The following is a 24,330-nucleotide window of genomic DNA, read 5'->3' as shown; positions in this document are numbered from 1 at the left end:
CTTGTTTATGTGCACGTGTGCTTGTTTATGTGCACGTGTGCGTGTTTATGTGCACGTGTGCGTGTTTATGTGCATGTGTGCTTGTTTATGTGCACGTGTGCGTGTTTATGTGCACGTGTGCTTGTTTATGTGCACGTGTGCTTGTTTATGTGCACGCGTGCGTGTTTAGGTGCACGTGTGCTTGTTTACGTGCACGTGTGCTTGTTTATGTGCACGTGTGCTTGTTTATGTGCACGTGTGCTAGTTTACGTGCATGTGTGCTTGTTTGTGTGCACGTGTGCTTGTTTAAGTGCACGTGTGCTTGTTTATGTACACGTAAGTAAGTAAACATTTATTTGCTGCACACAAAGTCACATACCTACATTGTTCAACAAGATTACATAATTCAATATTTAACATGCACATTCAAAATAAATAAAATAACAATTAGAAATGAATAATGTGAGCAGAGTTGCGGCAGCAAAAGGTCTCCGTCTCAGCAATGTGTCACAAGCTAATGCCTGGACGCTGATTTTCAGACGGCGGCCGACGAAAGTGGAGAGCGGCGGTAATCGCCGCAGCAATTCGCAAGGGCATAAACACACAAAAAATAAAGAAAAATAAAATAAATAAAAAGTGAAAATTAATACGTGTGCTTGTTTATGTGCACGTGTGCTTGTTTGTGTGCACGTGTGCTTGTTTGTGTGCACGTGTGCCTGTTTGTGTGCACGTGTGCTTGTTTGTGTGCACGCGTGCTTGTTTGTGTGCACGTGTGCTTGTTTGTGTGCACGTGTGCTTGTTTATGTGCACGTGTGCTTGTTTGTGTGCACGTGTGCTTGTTTATGTGCACGTGTGCTTGTTTGTGCGCACGTGTGCTTGTTTGTGTGCACGTGTGCTTGTTTGTGTGCACGTGTGCTTGTTTGTGTGCACGTGTGCTTGTTTGTGTGCACGTGTGCTTGCTCACCGTTCTCGTTGACGGCGAGGCTGTAGGTGGCGCCGCAGTGCACGGAACGCACGCCGCGCGCCTGCGAGTCGAAGTACTTGATGAGGCGCGGCACGCTTTCGTCCTTTTGCTCGGCGTGCCCCAGCCGCCCGAAGCCGCCGAAGCCCCAGCTGAAGGCGCGCTTCTTGGAGTCTATGGCCACCTGTGGAACACAAGCTTTAGTTAGTTTTGCCACAGAACAATAATAAGTACTAAAGCCTAGCGTGCTCACGGGCACGTAGAATCCCGTCCAATGACCCCAAGCTACCCATCCCTATCGCTCGCGCGTAATTATGTTGTGTACTATGTACTGTGCGACGGGCGCCCGCAGTGAGTGTGCGAGCGCGACAGCAACATAATTACGCGCGAGCGATAGGGATGGGTAGCTTGNTGCTTGCTCACCGTTCTCGTTGACGGCGAGGCTGTAGGTGGCGCCGCAGTGCACGGAACGCACGCCGCGCGCCTGCGAGTCGAAGTACTTGATGAGGCGCGGCACGCTTTCGTCCTTTTGCTCGGCGTGCCCCAGCCGCCCGAAGCCGCCGAAGCCCCAGCTGAAGGCGCGCTTCTTGGAGTCTATGGCCACCTGTGGAACACAAGCTTTAGTTAGTTTTGCCACAGAACAATAATAAGTACTAAAGCCTAGCGTGCTCACGGGCACGTAGAATCCCGTCCAATGACCCCAAGCTACCCATCCCTATCGCTCGCGCGTAATTATGTTGTGTACTATGTACTGTGCGACGGGCGCCCGCAGTGAGTGTGCGAGCGCGACAGCAACATAATTACGCGCGAGCGATAGGGATGGGTAGCTTGGGGTCATTGGACGGGATTCTACGTGCTCACGGACCAGGCTTTACCAGGCCTGTTCATCTCCAGGAGTTTGCATCGAAAACGAAACACGCGCGACTACCCCTCCTGCGGTACCTAATCGACAGGACAATCACGAGCAAGTATTGACGCCCGCACGTATATTCTTCACCCATTTGCATTGTAAAGACAATAAAAACGGTGGTGTAATTTATATTGTGCAGTATTTTTTAACAGCCTGAATATTTAATAGAAACACAAAATATAATTCATGCTCATTCATGTATTTCCTCCGCCATTTTCCGCAGTTTGGCACCTCACGTCACACATCATTTTACCGAAGCCATAGGCTTCGGCGCAGTACCAATCACTGACGTTTGTCAACAAACTGACGTTTGTTTGTCAACAAAATGGTGCTCGTCTCTTGAGACAAGCTAAATTACACCATATTGTTAAAGACATTGAGCATACATTTTTTTAAATACCTTCGCGAAGAAAATCTTTTGTACGTAGTACTTATTATTATTCTATGGAAGGAATGGTGTCAAACAGTCTATTCTGAAGAGGCAATGGGCAGGGCACATAGTACGCAGAACCGACGGCCGATGGGGCTGCAAGGTTCTAAAGTAGGCCGCGTACCGGAAAACGCTGCGTGTGACGTCCACCCACAAGGTGGACCGACGACATCATAATGGTAGCAGGAAGGCGCTGGACGCAGGCCGCTACCAACCGGGCAGCATGGAAAGCATTGGGGGAGGCCTATGTTCAGCAGTGGACTTCCTATGGCTGAGATGACGATGGTGAAAAATGTTATCATTCAGTAGCTTTTCTGAAACAGAAGTCCAAACCCTTTGAGCTCTTACCGTGTGATTGTTTCCACAGGAGAAGTCCACGATATCGACGTCCCTTACGGGCGAGACGTGACCCTCCTTAGACTTCTCGAAGAACAGCGCCACGTGCTTCGGCACCGTCTCGAAGTGATACGACAGCTTGGTGGACGTCACGAAGTACTTGCCGTCTGTGTTGTGGCCTGTTCAACATTAAAACGGCTTCAGAAGTTTAGAACGGTAAGAAAGAAAATACATTTAATTGGCACACGAGAACAACAAATTACAGAATATTAATACGATAAAAAAAAAGTAGTAGAAGATCATAGCAAATATTGTGATAGGGATAGATACGATTTTTGGTTTTACAAAGGTAATACGATAAAGAATAACAAAAAGTAATAAAAACCACCCGTTATGCGGGCATTTTTTGGAGAAATTTATCAAATAACCAAAAAAACACGAATTTAAAAGAAGATTTTTTTCAAAAGTAGATTTTTTAAATTATTTGTTGGCATTTTCTGAGTATTTTATGTATTTTTTTAGTATCGCCTGTTATTTAGCATTATTACTGTTTTTGTTTTATCAGGACATACCTCTTAGTTTAAAAGTTATTACGTTTTCTTTACAATAAGTATGTAATTAACACTTTTTCTTTACGATGAAGCCCAGACTGTAAACTGTTTGTATACCTATTACAAATAAATAAATAAATAAATAAGTAATCGGAAGAAAAATATGGTTCGAAGGCAATAAATAATTTTTTTTTTAATTCTATAAAAAATTAAAAAAGAAAACAAAAAAATTTTGACTTTTTTTTTTGTCGATAAAAGGTAAGGTCTATTTTCATAATATGTACACTTTATCGTGACTCACACGGTAAAGGTTACTAAACCTTTGTCACCTGTCATCCGCTTTGAAATGGAGGGAAGTCGAACCTTAACTTCTACTCCTCCTATGTTCTTCTTATTGATTTCGTTGCGGGTCCAATGACAGTTTAACTTTCCCCCGGGACAAACTTGACCTTCACTGGTTGGGTTTTTATTGGCGGTCAAGCTGTAGATCCTGGCTACACATGAGTTGCAGTGGTGGGAAAGAGAGGTGGGAATAGTCCCGTTTAAGTGCTAGGAGCCTCAAATTTTGCGTGGGGGTTCCTTTTAGAATGTATAGGTGCTCACTAAGCTCCTAGCACTTGTGGTTTCTGAGATTTCGTGATGAGTGAGTGAGTCAGTCAGTGCCATTTCGCTTTTATAAAGCCTGGTCCGTGAGCACGTAGAATCCCGTCCAATGACCCCAAGCTACCCATCCTTATCGCTCGCGCGTAATTATGTTGCTGTCGCGACTGTGCGACGCGCGCCCGCAGTGAGTGTGCGAGCGCGACAGCAACATAATTACGCGTGAGCGATAGGGATGGGTAGCTTGGGGTCATTGGACCGGATTCTACGTGCTCACGGACCAGGCTTTACATATAGATGGAAGTCTTACCAAGTTGTCCGTACTCGGGCAGCCCGAAGGAGTGCAAGGCTCCGTTGCAGTCCAGGATCATCGAGAACTCGGCGCCGCAGCCGACCTTCACAATGGGAGCTCCACTGGAAAAACAAATATTTGTAAGTGATGCTATACTATTAAAAAATAACTTATGCTTCAACAGGGTTCGAAAGAATAATTTATCAATGATAATAATAATAATAACAGATGGATAATTATCGGTTGATAATAACAAAAAAAATGCTCTCGTGAAAATGAACTGTATTCGAAGTTTTCGAACGTATATTTCACTTGCGTCTAGTGGTGGGCGTTAATCAACATAGATAGTTATAAAACCTATCTATGTAGCTCCACAATGGTCACTAGTTATCTAGCGTCAAAATGTTTATCTATTTTCCAAGCTCTATGTGACTAGCGATGGATAACTTGACAACAATCAGCAACCAAAAACATAAAGCAACATTCGCAATCAAAATTTCTTATGAAACAGTATGACAAACGTATCTTATACTGTTGATAATTATCATGGAGCGTAATTATCTAGATAATTTCGAACCCTATGGTTCAATCACACCAATGCGTCATCGATCGCCATCGCCGGCGCGATCATAGGCCAATGACAGGTCGCGCGACCCATGACCGTACACGCGACCTGTCAATGGCATACGATCGTTTGGCATTTTTTTAGTTGCTACTTGCGCCCTTTTAAGCCTGGGCGCAGACCACCGACTTTTAGTTGGCCGATAGTTGGGCCCGATTTTAATTTGAATGAAGAATCGGGCGATACCACATCGGTGAAATGTGCGCACTTTCATACATGTCCATACTGATTAACAGCCCGACAAAACTGTGGTCTGCGCCTGTCTGTGGTGGCTCAGTCAAGGAGAGAGAAAATTAAAGAGTTGCAGCTCGATCAAAATATTGAAAACTTAAAAAATTCGTTTACTTGGTATACAGGGTGTCCCAGAATGGGTGAATCAAACTGCTAGGGGAGATAGCTCTACTAATGTACTATCCCTAAAAAATATGAAAAAAAAAAAATTTTGGCGCAAGGAAACAAAAAAAAATTTTTTTTGAAAAAGTGAAAATAAATCAGCTTTGCCTAAGTATCTGGCTATAATTGCTGCATTTATTTGTACTTTTTTCTTACTAATATTAATTGTACATGATCGCTTTGTTTATCTGTAAGCAAACTTTTGAAAATAATGACTACATTTCGAGTTTAGAGCACTTTAATAAAACGAAAATCCGAACTCAAATTTTTTTTTTCATATTTTTTAGGGATAGTACATTAGTAGAGCTACCTCCCCTAGCAGTTTGATTCACCCATTCTGGGACACCCTGTATATTCGTCTCACTTGTATCGCACGCGGGTCGGCTTCAGCACCTGCGGCGCCGTGCTGCCGAGGCCGCACTGGCCGCTCTTGTTGTCTCCACACGCGTACACCGCGCCCGTGTCTGAAACAAGAAATAAAAACATCCATTTTGGTCTAACCAGGCCTGTTCATCTCCGCGAGTTTACATCGAAAACAAAACACGCACGATGGCCCACCTACAGCATACTATTCGACAAGGCCTCACATACGAGCGAACATTGACTCACGCACGCGTATTCTTGTTCATACACAATACGCGTGGAAGAAAATAAAGAAAATGGTGTACTAAATACTGTGCAGTATTTAACTGCCTGAATAATAATAAAAACACAGAATGTACTTTTTTAAGTTGCCTCAAGACACTGAGAGTTAAATAAGTAATGTTAATCATGATAATTCATGCTAAATCATGTATTTCCTCCGCCATTTTCCGCAGTTTGGCACCTCACGTCACATCATTTTACCGAAGTCAGCCCTATAGCTTCGGCGCAGTGCCGATCACTGACGTTTGTCAACAAAATGGTGCTTGACTCTTGAGACAGGCTAAATTACACCATATTGTAAATGACATTGAGCATACATTTTTTTAAGTACCTTCGCGAAGTAAAACTTCTGTACGTAGTACTTTTTATTATTCTGTGGTCTAACACAACAAAATCAAAATCAAAAATATTTTATTCAATTTAGACCACTGGTGGCACTTATGAACGTCAAATCATAGACTAGCTTTCCGCGTGGAATTTTGTCTGTCACAGAAAAACTTTATCGCGGCGTCCCTGTTTCAAAAACCGGTAAAAAAACTATCCTGTCCTTTCCCGGGACTCCATCTCTAAACCAAATTTTATCAAAATCGGTTCAGTGGTTTAGGCGAGAAAGCAAGACAGACAGAGTTACTTTGGCATTTATAATATAGAAGTATAGATAAAAAAAGGTAGCCCTTATGGGGCACTTAACATGTCTCCTTATCTTTTGGGCCCTATCAGCGCATCGAGACAAACATATGACAAGTGCTAAAAAGAAAGAAGAACAATTTGATTCAATTCAAAGATGTGAGACATTTATTGAAATATTACTTTTTGTCCGCTTCTTACGATTATTTTACAATAAAAACAAATATACCTACAACTAAGAACAGAAGCAAATCAATAAAGATTTTATGTCTCATACCTAAAGTACTCAAATGATGACACATAATTTTATTATTCAGATATAAGATCAATTAAACCAGGGGTGACCCAAGATTTACGATTTTAGATTCATTTATACCTATATCGCAGTTGGTTTATTTCCACAAAAAATACAAATAAGTACCTACCTTTATTTTTTTAGATAAACTCGTTTCTTGCTATAATTAGATTTCCATTACGTCACTAGTGCAGTATTGGTAATTAATACGTACGCGTGTTACTTAAGTAGCACTGCGAGTTTACACAATGTTGTTTTTAATGCATAACAAGGCAGATATTTGACCACAATCGCACCTGGTGTTAAGTGGGATGCAGTCTAGGATGGTACATTATCTGCCCTGTAAGTGACTATTCACTCTCGCCTTGAAAACGCCCGGATTATAGTCTTTGGTATACGAGGTGCGATACAAGAAAACACTATTTCTAACGCCCGTATTCACAAACATTACTATGAGATCTCATAGTGCGCATGAACGCACAGGGTGACATATGAAACAACAGAGCTCTATACAACGATGTGCGTTCGAATTTCCGCTTCACTTATGCAAGCATCGTTTGTAAATACGTGTGTAAGTGTTGTACGTATATTACTTTTTATGCATGAGGTAAAAGCCATTGCAATTAATGAGGGTTTTCGCGAATGAAAAATCCGCTAAATGGCGGGACGTGGATGTGGGGTCTGACTGCTGCGTGATTGGTGGATTTTGACATATCTGTCAATGTCATGTCAAAAATAACCAATCACGCAGCATTTGGACCCCGCGTCTATGTATTGCTATCTGGCGGATTGTTCATTTACGAAAACCCTCATTGAATCAGATCTTATTTATTACGTATCTATCGATTTGATTAAACCCATCTTTGATTGTAAGTAAAGTGATTTTAAAGATACCAAGACCGCTTTGTAGAAGCGAGTGGTTCCTGCACATTGCCGCGTGTATGATATTGTGGTCTCTCAGGCCCGGGATGATCTGCGACTCGTAACGGGTTATCAAAGTCAAAGTCAAAATTTCTTTATTTGTTTGGACTAATAAATAGTTCTTACAAATCGTCATTTTGCTCTTAAGGAGCCTCTACATGTCTCATAATCTTTTTACCCTACCAGCGCTTCGAGACCAACATTTGGCAAGTGCTGAGAAGAAGCGCCGCAACAAACTCAGTCACCACTGTCTGCCGGATAATATCTTCTTCTTCTTCTTAGTCGTTACGCTCTTGGCAGAGCGGTCGTGGTCACGTTGAGGCGTTGTTTACATCGGTTGTAGAGGCGGATACAACTCTCCGCACGATCTCCCTCCATCTCTCTCTATTGGCAGACTTTCTGGTGCAGTCACATAAGCCGTCTCCTACTGCTGCTTTCACTTGGTCAGTCCAGCGCATTGGTGACCTGCCACGCGATCGGGTTCCTTCGACTTTGCCCTGGACGACCAGTCGTTCTATGGAGTTGTCATCCCGCCTCGAGACATGTCCGAAGTATTGCAGTATGCGCGACTGTACTACGGTTGATAAACGCTGAGTGACACCGAGCTCCTGGAGTATGGACACATTGGTACGGAACTCTGTCCATGATATCCCGAGCATCTTTCTCCAGCACCACATCTCTAGGGCATCTATCTTCCTCTTTTCCAAGTCGCGTACTGTCCATGTCTCTGCTGCGTAAAGAAAGATGGGGAATACAAGCGCTCGCACAAGTCTAACTTTGGTGGCTTTGGTAATGTTGCGATTTCTCCATAACTTCCTTAACATCTCCATCGCAGTTCTGGTTATGGCCATACGACGTTTTACTTCATCTACGCAGCCGCCATTATTTGAGATGAGAGCTCCAATAATATAAATAAATAGAAATAGTAGTAGTAGCCGGATAATATAAATAAATAGAAATAGTAGTAGTAGGTACATTCGATTCAGGAGCAGTTCACTGAATTTACCATGCATTCTTGTATGGTGTATCTTATAAGAATGGGTATACAAGATTGCGTGGTACATTAAACAAGGTAGTGACGTGCTAATATCTAGACTTACATATTATCGTGTCGCCGAAGCCCAGCTGCCCGCAGTTGTAGCAGCCTAGGTAACGCCAGCTTCTATTGGTGTGTGCTACAAAGCCATGTCTCACCTGTGACGAAGAGCGAGTGGTTCCTGCCCACTGCCGCGTGTATGATATTGTGGTCTCTCAGGCCTGGGACGATCTGCGGCTCGTTGCGCGTTATCGTGTCGCCGAAACCCAGCTGCCGAAGTTGTAGCGGCCTAAGTAACGCCAGCTTCTATTGGTGTGTGCTACAAAGCCATATCTCACCTGTGACGAAGAGCGAATGGTTCCTGCCCACTGCCGCGTGTATGATATTATGGTCCATCAGGCCCGGGACGAGCTGCGGCTCGTTGCGCGTTATCGTGTCGCCGAAGCCCAGCTGCCCGCAGTTATTGCGACCTGGGGAGAGCATTTAGATATAAATATAGTGGGATATCTATATATATAAAAATGAAACCCGTTTCGCGTTGTCACGGCATCACGTGTGAACGGCTGAACCGATTTCGATAATTCTTTTTTTTAAATGTTTGTGGAAGTCCAAGGATGGTTCTTACGGAAAAAAATATTAAGAAAATCTCTACGCTAAGGCGGTACGAAGTTCGCCGGGTCAGCTAGTTGAGAAATAAAAATGACGTAGAGACGATGGCCGTTGCGGCAGGAAAGTTCTCGAGTGGCGACCACGGGCTGGAAGACGTAGCGTGGGCAGGCCTCCTACTAGGTGGACCGACGATCTGGTAAAGGTCGCGGGAAAAGCCTGGATGCGGGCAGCGCAGGACCGTTCATTATGGAAAACCTTGGGGGAGGCCTTTGTCCAGCAGTGGACTTCATTTGGCTGAAAAATCACAGTTTATTTACACAATATTGTTTTAAAATATTACACAGTGCATCTCGTTATGGTCTCTACGTTGTCTGTCAGGCCTAGCATGCAACTATAAGCTTTCTGTAATACATTTTTATTGTTCATACATCATCAGCCTCCCCGACATCATGCATCGCATTCCACATAGGAAATGATATTTTAAAATGGATTTGTATGCAGAAATTCTAGTTTCTATATACGGACATTATAAATTAGTAACTGAGTGAGTGGTGACTTACCAAATGTATAAGCTTTTCCGTCATCAGAAATAAGGATGGAGTGACCAGCGCTGCATCCGCTCACTATCAGTCGGTACTGAACAAAAATTACAGGAATAAGTACGAAATAAAGAATCTTTTCCAAAAATATAACGCAATCTGATCACTCTTTGATTTTCATTAAAATTTCTTGACTCGTTGAGTAATAATAATAAAATCATTTATTTGCCAGAATACGGTTACAAATGGTTATAGAGAGAGAAGTTTCCAACATATTCTATCGTACATACTTACGTAATACCTTTTTTATTTACATTGTAAGTGAGCTTACAGTGATTGCCAATTCGAAAATACATTTAATGTTGTTGTTATTAAGTACAAAAAAGTAAGTGGAAAAAAACAATCTTTATACCGGGTGTTAGGTAAATGGGTATATGAGCCGACACTAGCCCATGTTAACATGGTCATATAAATGGTATGGTAAAGTCAGAAAATTGATACCTTCATTTCAATTTTCATACAAATCGGATTTTATAAAATTTATTTTCATATTATCTATTTCGACATCGTAAAGGTAGCAGGGAAGCGCTGGACGCAGGCCGCTACCAATCGATCAACGTGGAAAGCATTGAGGGAGGCCTATGTTCAGCAGTGGACGTCCTATGGCTGAAATGATGATGATGATGGTGATGACTTACCCGGCGATCAGTGAACTTGTGGAAGGTGAAGAGGTTGGGGTGGCTCCGCTTGGTGGGGTTGTTCTCCCGCTTGGCGACCAGGTCCCACGACACCATGCCAGCTATCATCAGCCGGCCTGGGGTCTTGTAAAACGACCGCAGTAGTTCCTGTAAATAATAACGTTTGAAGCTTATAAAAAGCTTTTATTTCCACAAACAAAGGCTACAATCAGTGGCGGATTAACGTATAAGCACTACAAGCACGTGCTTGGGGCCCCTGTTCTCCAGGGGCCTCCATCCTCTGCTGGCGCGCCAGCAGAGGATGGAGGCGTTTTATTTCATACCTACATTTTATCGAGATTTAGCCTATGTTACTCGTAAGTAATGTAGCTTTCAAATGGTGAAAAAATATTTAAAAACGGTCCAGTAGTTTTTGAGCCTATTCATTACAACCAAACAAACAAAGTTTTCCTCTTTATAATATTATAGTGTAGATAAAGTAAAGTGCGTTTTCCCAAATACGTCGAATTAAGTGGCGTTTAAAGAAAGAAAGAAAAATTTATTACGATGAACATCACTTATATGTACATGACAGAGAAAAATACAGAAATGGCACATAAATATTACAAGGAAATAAAAAGTGAACTGAGCAGTGCTATCCTGTCGCAACAGCGATGCCCATCGCAATGGGATTCCACTCAGCATATGCCGTGGCCCACGGTGGGGAAGGCCACGACGCTGGTTTTCAGTGGGCCCCATGCCCGAGTGGAAGTCACGGACACTAACCTAAACTGCCTATCAACAAGGCCGTTTAAATATAAATATATAACAATAATAATAATGTGCAAACATTTGTTGAATAAACATAATTATAGTAAATTAATCCTTCAAGGCCCGCGAATCTAGACACAATAGATAATCAATTGTTATGACATTAATTAATGCCGTCTGGGACTCAAGCGGTTAAAGATACTACATATTAAAATAATACCAGTATTAAAATAATAATAATTGTGTATACAGGGTGTCCCGTAATGCAACGTCAAGCCGGAACTGGGTGTTGAGGCAAGTTATAGTTCCAAAATACTGGACTGTCCTGTCGATGACATTGACAGTGGGGCGCCACCGTCAATACCGGATCGCTGGTTCAGATTTTTGCCATGTTGGAAACCATATAGTTGAACGATGGTAGCGCCCCCCTGTCATTGAGTTTGGCGGGACAGTTCAGCGTGGGTCATCTATATGCTGGTTATCAGAAAAATATAAAAAACAATCTGTGTGGCATTTTGTCAAAGTAATAGGCATTTAAAAAAAAACAAGAAATTTTACTCCCGGTGACGGTCTTTTTACTCGAGTTGCCACAAATCTTCACTTTTTCCAAAATTTTTTTTTGTTAAGTAACCCTGAATAATGCTTCTCTAAATTGTTATCAAAATTACGAAACCAGCTGCTCCAGCTTGGATGAAAAAAAATACATTATTCCCAAAAAAATTTTCAAAATAAAAATTTTGCCTAGTTTAAACTGACTGTACTGAAAAAAAATTGTACTACGCGAGTATGGCAAGTGACGTCATAATTTGGCGCATTTAATAAGGATTCCAAAATGGTATAACACTTGGTAAATTCTTGCTGTGATTGTCGACAATTTTTGTTTTTTTGGAAATAATCCCGTTTTTAACTTTATCTACCTTGGTTAAAATANATGAACTTCATTTTATACTTTATACCTTCCATTCCATTCCTTCCATTTCCATTTAAGCAATAGAGGGCCTACACAGGCTCTGTGCTTAAGGCCTCGGATACTCTTAATCCGCCACTGGCTACAATAAATTAAGTTAATTAGAAATATTTGTTTGTTCATTCTTGTGGCACCCTGTATGGAAAGCCTCCATCTTGCTCCACTTTTGCCTGTCCTGGGCTAGGTCAAGTTTAGTGTATCTGGCATTAAATATTATTTAATCTTCTGCAATTGGCCACTTGAATTGATGTTGATTTGCTGATTAGAGGTATTGTGAGACAGTTTAGATCTGGGCTCGTGACCAGTGGCACTGTGTGTGTAAGATGGTGGTAGCTGCCACCATCTTACCTAAGTCTGTCGCTATGACAACAATGTTAACAGCATTGTTGTGTTCCGGCAGTTAGGGGTAAGATAGCCAGTTCCTGTGGTTGAGGATTCCGGGTGAAGCTCGCTTCCACCTTCGGCCTGATCATCACTTACCATCAGGTGAGATACAGGCCAGCCAGCTTCCCCATTGGAGATAAAAAAAAAACGATAATAGGCCAATGACAATCCTACCTCCGACAATCAGAACTGACGGCCGATGGGGCAGCAAGGTTCTGGAATGGAGGCCGTGTCCCGGAAAACGCAGCGTGAGACGTCCACCCACAAGGTGGACCGACGACATCATAAAGGTAGCAGGGAAGTGTTGGACACAGGCCGCTACCAATCGATCATCATTCAAAGCATTGGGGGAGGCCTATGTTCAGCAGTGGACGTTCTATAGCTGAGATAATGATGATCACTTACCATCAGTTGAGATACAGGCCAAAAGCTTCCCCATGGGGATAAAAAAAACGATAAAAGGCCAATGACAAATGACAATCCTACCTCCGGCAACTTGACCATGGGCTCGTCGACCATGGGCGACGGGGTCCTCGGGGGCTCCGGCGGCAGCTGGTCGGACAGCGACGAGTCATTGCTGTCCTCGTCCTCCGACACCGGCTTGCGTGGCTTCCGTGCCTTGGCGCTTCGCCCCGAAGCTGGCGCGGCGCGCTTGCGGCCGTTGCTCGACATGATGCTGCTGGAAAAGTGGAAATATTAACTAAAGTACGGCCAACGAGAAGCGATACCATATGTAAACAAACCCAATGTCATGGTCATTTGGAATAGTAGGGGTGGGTTGCACCACCTATCTTTAACGGTAACTATGACGATAACCGGTGCTTTTTGTATGGAATTTGATAGATTTTTGACGGTTGTCAAAGTTAAAGTAAGATGGTGACTAACATTTATAATATTAGTAATGGATTTAAAAATTATATGCACATAAAACACTGTACATAAGACGGACATAATGCCATTCGGTGGGCGGGGCACATAGAGACGATGGCCGTTGAGGCAGATAAGTTCTCGAGTGACGACCACGGGCCGGAAGACGTAGCGTGTGCAGGCCTCCCACTAGGTGGACCGACGATCTGGTGAAGGTCGCGGGAAGAGCCTGGATGCGGGCAGCGCAGGACCGGTCGTTATTGAAATCATTGGGATAGGCCTTTGTCCAGCAGTGGACGTCATTTGGCTGAGACGAACGAATGTACGAACGCATGCCATTCGGCATTCTCCTCCAGTCAACCTCAAGATTATTATATTAGCATTTATGGAATTTCACGCCTAGCAATTACGTATTAGGCCGGTTTCTACCAAAGCGGAGCGGAGAAGAGCAGAGAGCAGACGAAACGAGAGATATGTGAGCAGGGCGTAGCTGTCAGATATCAGTCTATTGCAGTGTATGAAACACTGCACCACGACTGCACCGTTCCGCTCTGTGTGGAGTGGAGATGTGGAAATAATAGAATCTGATTGGGTGTTCACTGACTTCTCCACTCTGCTCCGCCTTGGAAACCGGAACTTAGAACTACGCCATCAGCCATTTATTTATTATTTATTTATATCAAAACCTCGCACAGCTTTGTGAATGATAGGATAGGATTGAAGGGGAATTGAAGCATAAAAGATCCCAATAGGTTCACCTTTATTCTACGCTTAGGCGTGACCCTACCATACCGCACCGTACCGTATGACTATCGTAGCTAGGTTCCGAATAAGATCCTAAGTTTCATTAATTTTATCTGTATAAATGCAATTCAAAAATCCAAGATGCCTAATTTAGATTTCATACCTCTTATCTGCTCTTTTAAAAAATCTGATCTTCATTTCACTGCCAATTGACCTCTTAACGATATGTCAACGTCGCATAAATTATTGATGATGAAAAAAACATGCAAAATTCAAAGTCTATATACAGTGTGAGTCACGTTAAAGTGTACATATGAAAATAGATGAAACTAAACCTATTTTTATCGACAAAAAAGAGGTCAAAAATTTTTTGAGATTTTTTTAAAATTTTTTATAGAATTTTTTTTCTTCCAATTACTTATTGTAAAGAAAACGTAATAACTTTTAAACTAAGCGGAATATCCTGATAAAATAAAAACAGTAATAATGCTAAATAACAGGCGATACTAAAAAAATACATAAAATAAACAAAAAAGCCAACAAATAATAAAAAATGATACTTTTTGAAAAAAATCTGCTTTAAATTCGTGTTTTTTTTTATTGTTTGTTAAATTTCTCCAAAAAATGTCCCTATAACCGGTGGTTTTTATTACTTTGTATTATTCTCTATCGTATTACCTTCGTAAAACCAAAAATCGCATGTCTCTATCCCTATCACAACGTTTGCAATGATCGTTTGAACTAAGCCTCTCCGGGCGCGCCATTCAACGCTTCGTTAACAACGAAACTGAAAATGGCTCTAGATTTGTAATTTTTATAAAGACAAGTTAGATTTCAAATAAAAACAAAAGATTTCGAAGTAAAATAAGCATTTTAGTTCAAATTAAAATTGTCTCTACCTGTAGCGGAGAATAATGTTGTGGCAGGCCATTGTTCAAACGATCATAGCAAATGTTGTGATAGGGATAGAGACATGCGATTTTTGGTTTTATAAAGATAATACGATAGAAAATAATACAAAGTAATAAAAACCACCTGTTATAGGGGCATTTTTTGAAGAAATTTATCAAATAACCAAAAAAACACGAATTTAAAAGCAGATTTTTTTCAAAAAGTATCATTTTTTATTATTTGTTGGCATTTTTTGTGTATTTTGTGTATTTTTTTAGTATCACCTGTTATTTAGCATTATTACTGTTTTTATTTTATCAGGATATTCCGCTTAGTTTAAAAGTTATTTCGTTTTCTTTACAATAAGTAATTGGAAGAAAAAAAAATCTATAAAAAATTTAAAAAAAATCTCAAAAATTTTTTGACCTCTTTTTTGTCGATAAAAATAGGTCTAGTTTCATCTATTTTCATATGTACACTTTAACGTGACTCACACTGTATATAAAAGAAAGTCGTGTTAGTTACTTCGCTTATAACTCAAGAACGGCTGAACCGATTTACCTGAAAATTGTCAGAGAGGTAGTTTAGAGCCAGGAGAAGGACATAGGATACTTTTTATCCCGTTCGAAATAAAAAAAAAGTCTGCTTATTTATTGCTATTAAGGCGGAACAAAGTTCGCCGGGTCAGCTAGTTATTTATAAAACTTGAAACTGCTTCTAAATGCAGAATGGTTTCTGCTTCAATAATGTAAAAAAAAAAGTTGGTAAAGATATTATTTCTTTACATACCATCCTCCATTCATTGTGGTAAGATTGTTATTTTAGAAATCTACCAATATAGTATATGATCACTTAGTAAAGGTTTAATTGAAGATTTAAGATGAACTTTAAATATACATAATGTTCAGTATTCTCTGGACAAAAGAAAGAGCCCATCTGTCGCCACATGTTATCGGAAATTCCATAAGTAGGTAATTTCATAGTCAAATTTGCTCTTTAGTCCAGTCATTAAGCTTAAATTAGGTAAGAATCTCGGAATTAGAAATACCCAGCTGTAAGTCTGTAAATACTTGTATATTGACACCCTAAAAGTTGTCTCAAAACCTACATATGGTAGGGTGTAAGCAACTATTAAATTTTAAGGTCAAAGGTCACAAAAATCGGTTTTTTGCGCTTTTTTTGGAAATATCTCATTTCCTATGGGTTTTTTGCTATTTGTATTTATTATCAATATTGTAGAATACTAAATTCTCTACAAATTTTGTTTAAAAAATTTTTTTATACGGTGAACCGTTTTCGAGATAGAGGGCGGAGAGCGCGCGGTCACTGCATCACTTCAGGTCAACTTAAGCGGTTTAGGTTTTTCATACAAAAGGATTTTCCCGCTAATTCCCGTGGGAATTTCGGTAATTACTTGTTGTAAATAAGCTTTAAGTTTACTAAGGTACCTACATGCCAAATTTCAAGCGTCTAACTTCTGTTAAGCGTTTAGATTTTTCATACAAAAGGATTTTCCCGCTAATTCCTGTTCCCGTGGGAATTCCTAAGTAAACTATAACCTGCCCAGGTGTATGAAGAATAATTGTACCAAGTTTCGTTAAAATCCGTCGAGTAGTTTTTGTTTCTATAAGGAACATACAGACGGACAGACAGACAGACAAAAATTTTACTGATTGCATTTTTGGCATCAGTATCGATCACTAATCACCCCCTGATAGTTATTTTGAAAATATATTTCATGTATAGAATTCTGTCCGTAATAGTTGCTTACACCCTACCATATGTAGGTTTTGAGACAACTTTTAGGGTGTCAATATACACGTATTTACAGACTTACAGCTGGGTATCTCGAATTCCGAGGTGAACTTACTATAATGACTGGACTACTTCTACTTCACATCTCAAACATGCCAATAAACAAAATAGAATTAGTAATATTTTCAATCTTATTGCTTTGCAATAGGGTCCAAAGGTATTGTTGGACCAGGATGCATCCTGAGTGCATAAGTAGGTAGGCAGATTACATAATTAAGTACAATACGGGGTATTCAATCTGAAATCTTATTGTTTTTTTTATGCATGACAAGGCAGGTATTTTTTTTTCCCTTTTTATATCTGCAATCGACTTAGGTCATAATCAGATGTTTTGTCTTGCTTTTTTGTTTGTGTTCATGAGGAGGGGTATTCCAGTAAATTCTCTCCCTCGGTTTTTACTAATTCACGTAGCAATCTAGTCCAGCCTTCCAATATTCAGTCCAAGCCACTAGCATCTTTGGTCCAACTGTAATATTTGCCATCTTTTCAGTCTTGTGGTGGTCTTGTGGGTTTGTTCCACTATTTCTTTAGCGAGTTGGTTTGTGTGATGTTTCAGCCTTTCCTTATATTTGGTACAGTATTTGCTCACCTCCTCCCTGACTGTCGGCATCTCCAAGTACTCGTGTATCTCTACATTTCTAGCGAACCATGGTGAATTTGATATCGCCCTCAGTGTTTTATTCTGAAACCTTTGGAGAATTTCAAGGTTGGAATTACTGGCAGATCCCCAGAGTTGAATCCCATAAGTCCATACAGGTTTTATTATGCATTTATAGACCAGCATTTTGTTGTTTAAACTGAGGGATGATTGTCTCCCAATCAGCCAGTAGAACTTCTTAAATTGTAAATCTGCTTCTTTTCTCTTTGTTTTTATATGGGTTGCCCAGGTTAACCTCCGGTCCAGATGGAGTCCCAGGTATCTTACACAATTTTCTGTAGGCAGTTGTTGCCCCCGTAACGTTACAGCTGGGCAGTCTCCTTTGCGGAGTGTGAACGTTATTTGTAGAGATTTAGTAACATTTGGCTTTATTCTCCTATTTATATAAAAGACCTTTGTGCCAAACCCTAAGGCAGGTATTTGACCACAATCGCACCTGGTGTTAAGTGGGATGCAGTCTCAGATGGTACATATCTGCCCTGTAAGTGCCTATCCATCTCCCCTTGAAAAGGCCCGGATTATAGTCTTCGGGAAAGACAGTAAGTTTGATAGCAGGGACAAAGAAAATAAATCCATATTCAGTCTAGATTCTACACTCCAGAATGATTTACACTACGATTTCTAACACTATTGGTATTAATATTTGGTATTAAAATGGAATACCGCTTTATGTTAACTATCACCTTTGCATTACTATAAATAAATATGAGTAATTTTTGTCAAAGTCAAAGTCAAAATTTCTTTATTTGTTTAGACTAATAAATAGTTCTTACAAATCGTAATTTTGCTCTTAAGGAGCCTCTACATGTCTCATAATCTTTTTACCCTACCAGCGCTTCGAGACCAACATTTGGCAAGTGCTGAGAAGAAGCGCCGCAACAAACTCAGTCACCAGTCATATTGAAAGGTGATTTTTTTGTATTAAACTTTAATTTAAATGCTAACAGGCTTGGTAACTTCTTTTCTATTTTTGTTTATTGATAAACAAGCATTACTCAGGCTCTACATGTGAGAACATGTTAATTAGATTTATCCACACATTCGGACCCCAGGGCATAAGAGATATTGGATTGTCTTTGACATCAAATCCTAAAGTCAACAAAGAATGTGAAGCAAAATTGGTAGGTACAAAACTGCATACCCATAAGAAAATTTAGAAGTATTTAGCAGCTATGTGCAACAAGACAAGCCCTGCCCAGAAATGGATAAAACTGCTAATTTTCTGTAGTAAAGATAAATAAATCAACTATCAGATTATTAAGAAACCTACCAAAAGTTTGTTGGTGAATAGGTTTCCTACATTGTTTATTAAGATAAACAAAACAACTATCACATTATTAACCCACTTGTTACTAGCGTTGTTTTAAAAGAACGCCAGTTTTTACATAAATATTTTTACTAATGTGGGTAGTTTAAACAATTTTTATGTGCAACATTTGAAAGATGAGGTGTGTCGCAGTACTGTCCAAGTCTTATAAGTACACTGACGTAAATAACTATAAAGTTTTGGAGCGATTGTTTAGAGATAAATTTATCATGACTGATTTAAGGTAAGTGATAGAAAAAGTGAATTCCGTAACAAGTGAAGTCTTGCTACTTGCTTCTGAATGTATGTAACTTCCTACTTTTTTATATTTTTAAACCGGCAGACAGTGGTGACTGAGTTTGTTGCGGCGCTTCTTCTCAGCACTTGCCAAATGTTTGTCTCGAAGCGCTGGTAGGGCAAAAAAAGAATGAGACATGTATAGGCTCCTTAAGAGCATTTGACGATTTGCAAGAACTAATTTAATTAGTCTAAACAAATAAAGATAATTTTGATTTGATTTGATTTGAGTGGGTTAAGAAACCTACCAAGTTTGTTGGTGAATAGGTTTCCTACATTGTGTATTAAGATAAACAAAACAACTATCACATTATTAAGAAACCTATCAAAAGTTTGTTGGTGAATAGGTTTCTTACATTGTGTATTAAGATAAACAAAACAACTATCACGTTATTAAGAAACCTAGCAAGTTGGTTGGTGAATAGGTTTCCTACATTGTGTATTAGAAAGCACGGAAGAAAATGTACTAAGGCTGTATGAGATTATCATTATGGCAAACAAATAACAAGGAGATTGTTTGTTTGCATTATGAAACCTTGAATTTAACTGCATAGAAGTTGATAAGAGTAGCAAAACTATTCTATTTATCACTTAGTAGGTTACTTCAAAACCTTTTTTAGTTGTGAAGAAGCGATAACAAAAAATAAGTAGTAGGTATTTAAGTTTTTCTCTATTTGACCAATAATGAATGATTGTTAAAACGAAGCTTGTGCAGTTTTAATGATATTGTAAAATTGTGATATTGCATTTTATTGACTATGCCCTTGAATTGTATTACATTGCAATTTTAAAATATAAATTCTGTAATATAAATGCTTCTACCAAACCATAAAATAACATGCCCTGAATCAAATAAGGCTACTCACAGGCTCACAGCAGATAAATGAAATTTGAGATGGTACACTAGTATTATTGAAATGCAATAAATGACAAAATAACACATCATGAAAAATTACTTTGTCTCAACATGCTTAACACATTCGCATAGATCAGTACCTGTACAAAATTATTGATTTTATATACATACAAACAAAGTTCAAGTCTCATGTATTGCAACATACATGGCCAATGGAAGTCTAAAAAAATATTTTAATATTGGAAATGTTATTGATTCAGATTTAATAACAAACACTGAATAGCACTGTAAATTAAATGCAAAAAACGTTAAGTAGACCAACGAAATAGTGAAAACATTTACTTACTATCAAGGTACAAGGATAGGACAATAGGCTCGCTTTGCAGGGAGTAGGTGACGAGACACGAGCGGCCCGAGAACCGTTATTCTCGTCAAACAATAGCCGCGACTATAAACTTTACATTTTACAACATTGTTAAGTACAACATTCTCAAAGTAAATGGAATAGGTAACACAAAAACTACATCTTCACGTAATTATTCGTAACGCGCTCGCTCACAAAATTATTAGACGGTAACTACAAAAAAGAATCCCGAATACTGATCAACACGTGCATGTTTTGATAAATACGATATTAATACACACCAAAAAAACAACTTTGATATCACATTCCGATTAAAACAAAATGTAAGACACTAAAAACACACTTACCGTTACAAAACAATAATTGAATCTAATAAAAATTATCTAAAAATTCAGATGCTATGCGTTTGACGAATTGACGAAAGTGACAAGAAGGAGGGATGCCGCGAAAAAAAAACATTTTTTACGGCACTGGGACCGTGCATCGGATGGCAAAGTAGCAATGCGTTATGTACAAATTTTTATTTTATTGGCTATTTCAAATTATGTTGCGGAGCCAGGAGACTGAGTACTTGTCATTTAATGCATAGAAATAAAATAAAAACAGCATCTTTTTATGATGATGACAATATTATATTCTAAACTCTTGTACATGATTCTATAGAACCATCTTTAATAAGTAGTTTTATGCAATTTATTTTAACACGTCCAGTTTTGCGTTCTGTTAAGACCGATGTCTTCTGTCTGGCTACTGCGAATACAGCGATACATACACGCATTCGCTTAGTGCAGAGAGCGCTATTATTTTAAAATTGTACTTATAGAAATAAATACATTTTAACTCTGACTTTACTTTATTAGAAAATAATTGGATTTATGTAAGATATAGTTCGTGAAAGTACCTAATATTTTATGAATATTTTACACACTTTTTATATTTTAGGAGTGGCATGAGGCATCGAAAGTTCCTAATTACCAATTATTAACCATAAAATGAACACCTTTTTATTGAATTTAACAATATTTATTCTGTATTATATTCAATTACATATTTCATGTTCGCTTTATTAAACAATAACAAACTAAATGTGTACAGGTAATTTACAAACTTAAAAACTATACTATATACAAAAAAAAATACAATATTTACAAAAAAGGAATAAATTCTGAAACCATTATAATATCTGCAACAATGTCCAGGAAGTAATCAAGTAAAGTATTTAATTTTAACAATATTTTATTATACAGGCCAGGCCTAACAGCCTAACTAAAAATAATATAGTAGGTAGATAAATTGTAATTTTTTACATTTAAATTTCATTGTCCAAACTGTTGTCGATTAAGTATAAATAATAGTTTTATTAAGTTTACCTAATTCATTTCCTACTTATTTGTTAGCCATGATGTGTAGAAATTCATTAAATTACTTAATAAGTCAAATCATAAATAAGTTCATTTATGTATTTTGTCGTATTTCAGTCAGTGATTCAAATTTTTTATTGCTATAAAATACTTCTGTTTCTTCTTGTGCAGGTGATGAGATTTAATAGGCTAGCCCTCTGTCTATAAAATGTTACCATTTGCAAAATCAGCCACTGAGCACAGACAAGACAAATGAACGCTTGGAAACGCCTTTCAAGTAATATCTAACAACCAATGGATGACTAGGTTACTGCCGTTAGCTGCTGCTAGCCATTGGTCGAATAATTAAAAAAAAAGTATGCAGTCGATTAGGGATTTTGTGCCTAGTATTTTTGCCAATGACACACTACTTTATTTGTTTAATTAGTAAAATATGTTGAATGTATCATTTTGTAAGGTTGCGCAATGTGGGGAAGGATACAGATGGGCCGTAAGTTCAGCAGAATCATTTATATTCATTTTTTTAAGCGCCGAATTGTCACTTCTTATATCTCGAAGTTCGAGATATAAGAAGTGACAATTCGAGACTCGAACCTACTTTTGTGTTGTCATATCGTACCATGTAATGTCAAACTTTAACCATAGATGGCGGTGGTTGTAACTTGACTCGCGATTCTTTTTGATTTTTTCCGGATTATAAGTATGCCGGGGCGGTTTTCACTAGTCATCGTTTCAGTCCGCTGGACATAGGCCTCCCTAAGCCTAAAAAGGCTAAGGAATTTTTGACGCACTTCCCGCATTCGAACACCTCGATGCGATAGTGCATAAAAGTACCATATTCGTCGTCACCGTTGCATTAATAATATTTTTTTCAAAATCTTTATTATTTTGATAAAGGACTTTTATCTTACAATCAGTGTTGTTAATATTACTACAATGTTATGTTATTGTTAGGCTCTACGACCGATTACGCCTATACTATCAGCGCGCGCCCAAAGTTGCTCGTTCACAAGTGATGAGGTTCTGAAAAATTAAAAAAAGGAAGTAAAAGTGACATTTTATGGAACACTTATCTTTAAAGATTTAACGAAAATAGGTATAAAGATTCTATACGTTAATAATGAAAATTAACCCTAAATTACTGATAAAAACACATTTTAATAAAATTAAAAATAATAAAATCAGCATTTTTTTTTTACAATTTCTGTTTAAAAAAAATACCTATCGATAGGGTATGTTATTCTAATGAATAAATATCATTAAACGTTTTTCTCTAAAACCAACTAATTTTTTTTCATAGAACCAACTTTCTAGAGATAATAATAATTATAATCGGTCCAGCCATTCTCGAGTTATAATAAGTACATTCTAATAGGCATCCTACACATTGAGTTATAATATAATTTTTATTAGAAATGACCTTAAAATCTCTCAAGAGAGAGAAACTGTGTTCACTAATTAATTACAAGTTCCTTGTTATTCTTCTTTGAAAAAAAAAATACAGTTTCACTGGAACGAAATAGAACAATGTTATACGAAAAATCGAACAGAGCCATCTGGTTGCGATTGAAAGTACTAAGTTACATTTCATGCGCTGGTTTTTTCATGTAACACTTGTTCTAGTTTATTTGCTCGTGGGTAGGTGGCGCTAACCTAGACTTATTCAGTCTACATTTTTGGTAAACATAGTCCATGACTTTTAGTTCCGTCATGACATGAGTTCCATGAACCCCCCTCTCAGAAAGTTCTCCAAGGGATTTGGTTTCAACGAGACACAATTTCAACGGGACACATTTTCAATCCGACACATTCCCACGTGGACACATCAATTATTGTATCATCAGTTAAATATTTTAATGAAATAGGTAATAACAGTGCGTAAATCAAAAAATGCCCTTGCATTTTACAGGAGATTGGTCGGGGAAAAAAGCACGCGTTCTTTTTTTCATCCAATGGCATCAAAATTTAAAAACAGTAAAACAAAATGACTTAACTACGCACTGTTAAATTGTAACTTGTACCACTTATACTTAATATAACTTCACTGACGAAATGATGAAATAGGATGCGTATGGTAAAGTAAATAAAATAGAAAAAACTAAAAGGATTTTTTCGAAAAATAGTCCTACTTATTAGGATTTATGTATGAATGTTTGTTACTCTTTCACGAAAAAAAGAAACTACTGAACGGATTTTGATGAAACTACAGTGTAGGTACTTATTTTACATCCTTCAACTTATAACTAGGTATGCGAAAAACCGAATTACACGCGAGCGAAGCCGCGAATGAATAAAGCTAATTAATTAATTAATTAAAGAAATGTTGAAAACAAGGATTTTACTTTAAATGACTACTATCTCGGAAATTTGAAAACCGCTGCATCCGGTTGCTTTATGCCTATTATTACTATTATACTCGTAAGCAAGAAGGTCCCTATATCCTGATGGAAGCAGACCATATTAAGTAGGTACTTACAGTGTGCACGTAGCTTGTATCTTTTGAAAATTAAGATTCTCTAAGATAATGGTGCGGTGGTAGAATTGGATTAAAGAAAATCACAAAAGTTGGTCTTTGATATAAAAATATATTTTACCAAACAATATTTTTGTACAAACATGGACATTA

The 24,330-nt window shown here is 38.6% G+C and overlaps 1 protein-coding gene across 1 annotated transcript; it reads right to left on the bottom strand.

The window, feature by feature from the left end:
• Nucleotides 1-779: 779 nt before the first annotated feature.
• On the bottom strand, nucleotides 780-20,459 carry LOC114355160 (protein RCC2). Its single transcript, XM_028307856.1, has 10 exons — nucleotides 20,326-20,459; nucleotides 13,032-13,221; nucleotides 10,445-10,591; nucleotides 9,768-9,843; nucleotides 8,937-9,068; nucleotides 5,439-5,538; nucleotides 4,078-4,181; nucleotides 2,629-2,795; nucleotides 1,356-1,544; nucleotides 780-1,124 (listed from the first exon to the last, which is right to left on the bottom strand). The coding sequence occupies exons 2-10, from the start codon at nucleotides 13,215-13,217 to the stop codon at nucleotides 780-782; spliced, it is 1,446 nt and encodes a 481-aa protein (XP_028163657.1). The 5' UTR covers nucleotides 13,218-13,221; nucleotides 20,326-20,459.
• Nucleotides 20,460-24,330: the final 3,871 nt, after the last annotated feature.

This window comes from Ostrinia furnacalis, unplaced genomic scaffold (assembly GCF_004193835.3).
Source record: "Ostrinia furnacalis isolate ACB-3 unplaced genomic scaffold, ASM419383v2 OfSCF2357, whole genome shotgun sequence".
Classification (NCBI taxonomy): Eukaryota; Metazoa; Arthropoda; class Insecta; order Lepidoptera; family Crambidae; genus Ostrinia; species Ostrinia furnacalis.
This window is presented reverse-complemented; position numbering and strand designations above follow the sequence as displayed.

Bases quoted from the DNA above. Each gene is read 5' to 3' on its own strand.
- LOC114355160 (XM_028307856.1), bottom strand. From the start codon at position 13,217: ATGTCGAGCAACGGCCGCAAGCGCGCCGCGCCAGCTTCGGGGCGAAGC. The intron at 2,796-4,077 runs GTAAGACTTCCA...AATGTTGAACAG, and splicing joins GCCCGAGTACGGACAACTTG to GCCACAACACAGACGGCAAG. The intron at 1,545-2,628 runs GTAAGAGCTCAA...TGTGTTCCACAG, and splicing joins CCTGTGGAAACAATCACACG to GTGGCCATAGACTCCAAGAA.